General features: G+C 37.8%; 1 protein-coding gene and 1 long non-coding RNA gene across 3 annotated transcripts in view; both read left to right on the top strand.

Moving 5' to 3' along the window:
- Positions 1–2,409, top strand: part of LOC100175837 (Fanconi anemia group M protein homolog) — a 17,350-nt gene that overhangs the window by 804 nt on the left and 14,137 nt on the right. Inside the window, exons 2-3 of one of the 2 annotated variants that reach the window (XM_009861888.3) lie at positions 322–673; positions 1,163–1,338. In XM_009861888.3, the coding sequence (XP_009860190.2) occupies positions 379–673; positions 1,163–1,338 (471 nt within the window). In that variant the 5' untranslated portion in view covers positions 322–378. Of the gene's footprint in view, positions 1–225; positions 674–1,162; positions 1,339–2,409 lie in introns of those variants that run through there. The other variant, XM_018814085.2, reaches the window with a different exon arrangement.
- On the top strand, positions 1,553–2,013 carry LOC113474651. The gene is made up of 2 exons (XR_003396341.1): positions 1,553–1,617; positions 1,720–2,013. It is a non-coding gene; the product is annotated as an uncharacterized LOC113474651 (long non-coding RNA).

Genomic DNA, 2,409 nt, shown 5'->3' with positions numbered 1-2,409 from the left:
GGGTTCAAGGCTTAACGTTGCTACCATTGTGGCCGTATGTGTCCTTGGGCAAGACATTTAACGGCAATTGCTCCAACCCAGTGGTCACTGATGGTTTGTCCAAATTATCAGCCATACATAAAAACATGAAAAAATCCAAAAAGACCCACAAAGTAACATACATGGTAACTCGTAAGCTGGCACGAGGTGGTAAACCCGTGTGATAACGTCTGTTGTTTTCCGGCCACGCAAGGAAGTAAGTTACATAATACATACATACACAGTGTTGAATTGTCATATTAGTATGTTGTTATGTTCTATACTTCTATTATCTTTATTCAGTCACAGAACACCTAACAAACTCAATTTATAGTTGTTTTATGGAAATACCAAAAAAGTATGGATAGTTTTGATAAATCTGCGGGAAATATTTGGATTTATCCGACCAACTATCCTGTACGTGATTATCAACTTTCTATAACTAAGACTGCATTGTTTAAAAACACACTTGTTGTTTTACCAACTGGTCTTGGCAAAACTTTCATTGCTTCTGTTGTTATGTACAACTTTTACCGATGGTTTCCACAAGGCAAGATTATTTTTATTGCACCGACAAAGCCACTGGTAGCTCAACAAAGCAAAGCTTGTTATGACATTATGGGAATCCCTGCAGATGATCAAGCTGAAATGACAGGTATGTTTGCTTTAGTAGATTTTGGTGTCGATCTGTGTAATTACCTGGTCTTACAACACCTGACTTAATGAGCGGTTAAACTTGTAATATTTGTTTCTGCTCAATTAACCTTACTATATTTTGCTACAATTGGAAAAAATAACCTGATTTTGGAGGTGTTTTTTCTGAAATCTGAACGATTTAGTAGAAAATAGTTCTCTGCACATTGGTTTTGAAAGTCTCATTAATTTATATATATGGACTATGTAATAAACAAAAATTCCCTGAAATTGGCGAATATACAACAAAGCACGACCATCAATTTTTGTTTAAATTGAAAAACATACCGAAAACACACCATTAAACTTTTCGCACATAGGTATATACAAATATGGGATGGGAGAGTGGACTATCGAGTTGGTATCAACTATGTATTTTTCTATTGAAGGGAGGATAAAGTTGATTTAAACATTGATGTTTATAATTTATTTATGCTTAGTATATTAAAAGGGTCTTCTATGCAAGTAAAAAAACGACAAGATTTGTGGACAAACAAGCGTGTATTCTTTCTTACACCTCAACTATTCAATAATGACCTCGCCAGTGGGACATGTCCTGCTTGTGATATTAAATGTGTTGTGTTTGATGAAGCACATAAAGCTCAAGGGAATTATGCATATTGTCAGGTGGGTTTGATCGGGTGCATACAATTTAGAGGTCGACAGATATATTGATTCACCGATATTTACACTCTACCGATAATCGGTGTCGGTAAAGAAGCGCTGATATTTCACCAATCTATAAATAGTTTATGCAAAGCGACGAACGTCCTACTTGACCTTTACGTTTGTCGTAGTTTAATGTCCACATGCCTCGTAGTTTAGCCTTCACATGCATCTTTAGTTTAACCTTTACGTGCGTTGTATTTAGGCATCAAAGTCTTGACTTTACTTGCCTCGTAGTTTGTTTTTAACGTCCACGTGCGTCATAGTTTTACGTGCGTCTTGGTTTAACGTCTACGTGCGTCGTAGTTTAGCCTTTACGTGCGTCGTATTTATGTTTTGTAGTTTGACCTTTACGTGCGTCTTAGTTTAACGTCATGTGCGTCATAGTTTAGCCTTTACCTGCGTCAGGGCTTTATAGTTTAACCTTTGTGTGAGTCGTATTTATGCGTTGTAGTTGTAGTTTGACCTTTACATGCAGGGGCGCAACCAGGGGGGCTGTTTTGCTGTCATGACAGTCCCCTTTTCCGCAGACACGCACGCAGCCAGAAAGTGCTAAGACGCACACACACGCGTTGCATTTAATATTACATTCGTTCGCTTAAAATTGGAATAACTTTTCGTTCAATTGTTACGTCACTTGTCCTATTGTAACGTAACTATTAATTATGACGTTTCATAATATAACAATCTGGAGGAATGTGCTAACTGCCCAACCAACCACGAGATCGAAACATCGTGTATGAGCGGCACATTTTTACGCTCTGCGCCGGCGTAGGAAATAAAGGAAGACGCATGTGGTAGCATACATTCAACACTTAACAAACGAAGCAATCGTTGTGAATTTATTGTCGTGAAAAGTGACGTAATAAAACTCTGGTTCTCGTGCGGTGCCAACGAACACCTTTTTTGGCCTTTGTCCAAGCTCTGCCGGGGCAATACTTTATAATAATATATTACAATTTGTGTTGGTTCCAATTTACTGATAGCGTCGCTCCTCGCACTTATATTTGCACCAATTAAAATGCATAATAT

The sequence above is a fragment of the Ciona intestinalis genome, chromosome 11 (assembly GCF_000224145.3).
Source record: "Ciona intestinalis chromosome 11, KH, whole genome shotgun sequence".
In the NCBI taxonomy this organism is placed as follows: domain Eukaryota; kingdom Metazoa; phylum Chordata; class Ascidiacea; order Phlebobranchia; family Cionidae; genus Ciona; species Ciona intestinalis.
Note: the sequence above shows the minus strand (reverse complement) of the source record. Positions and strands in the feature narration are given on the sequence as shown.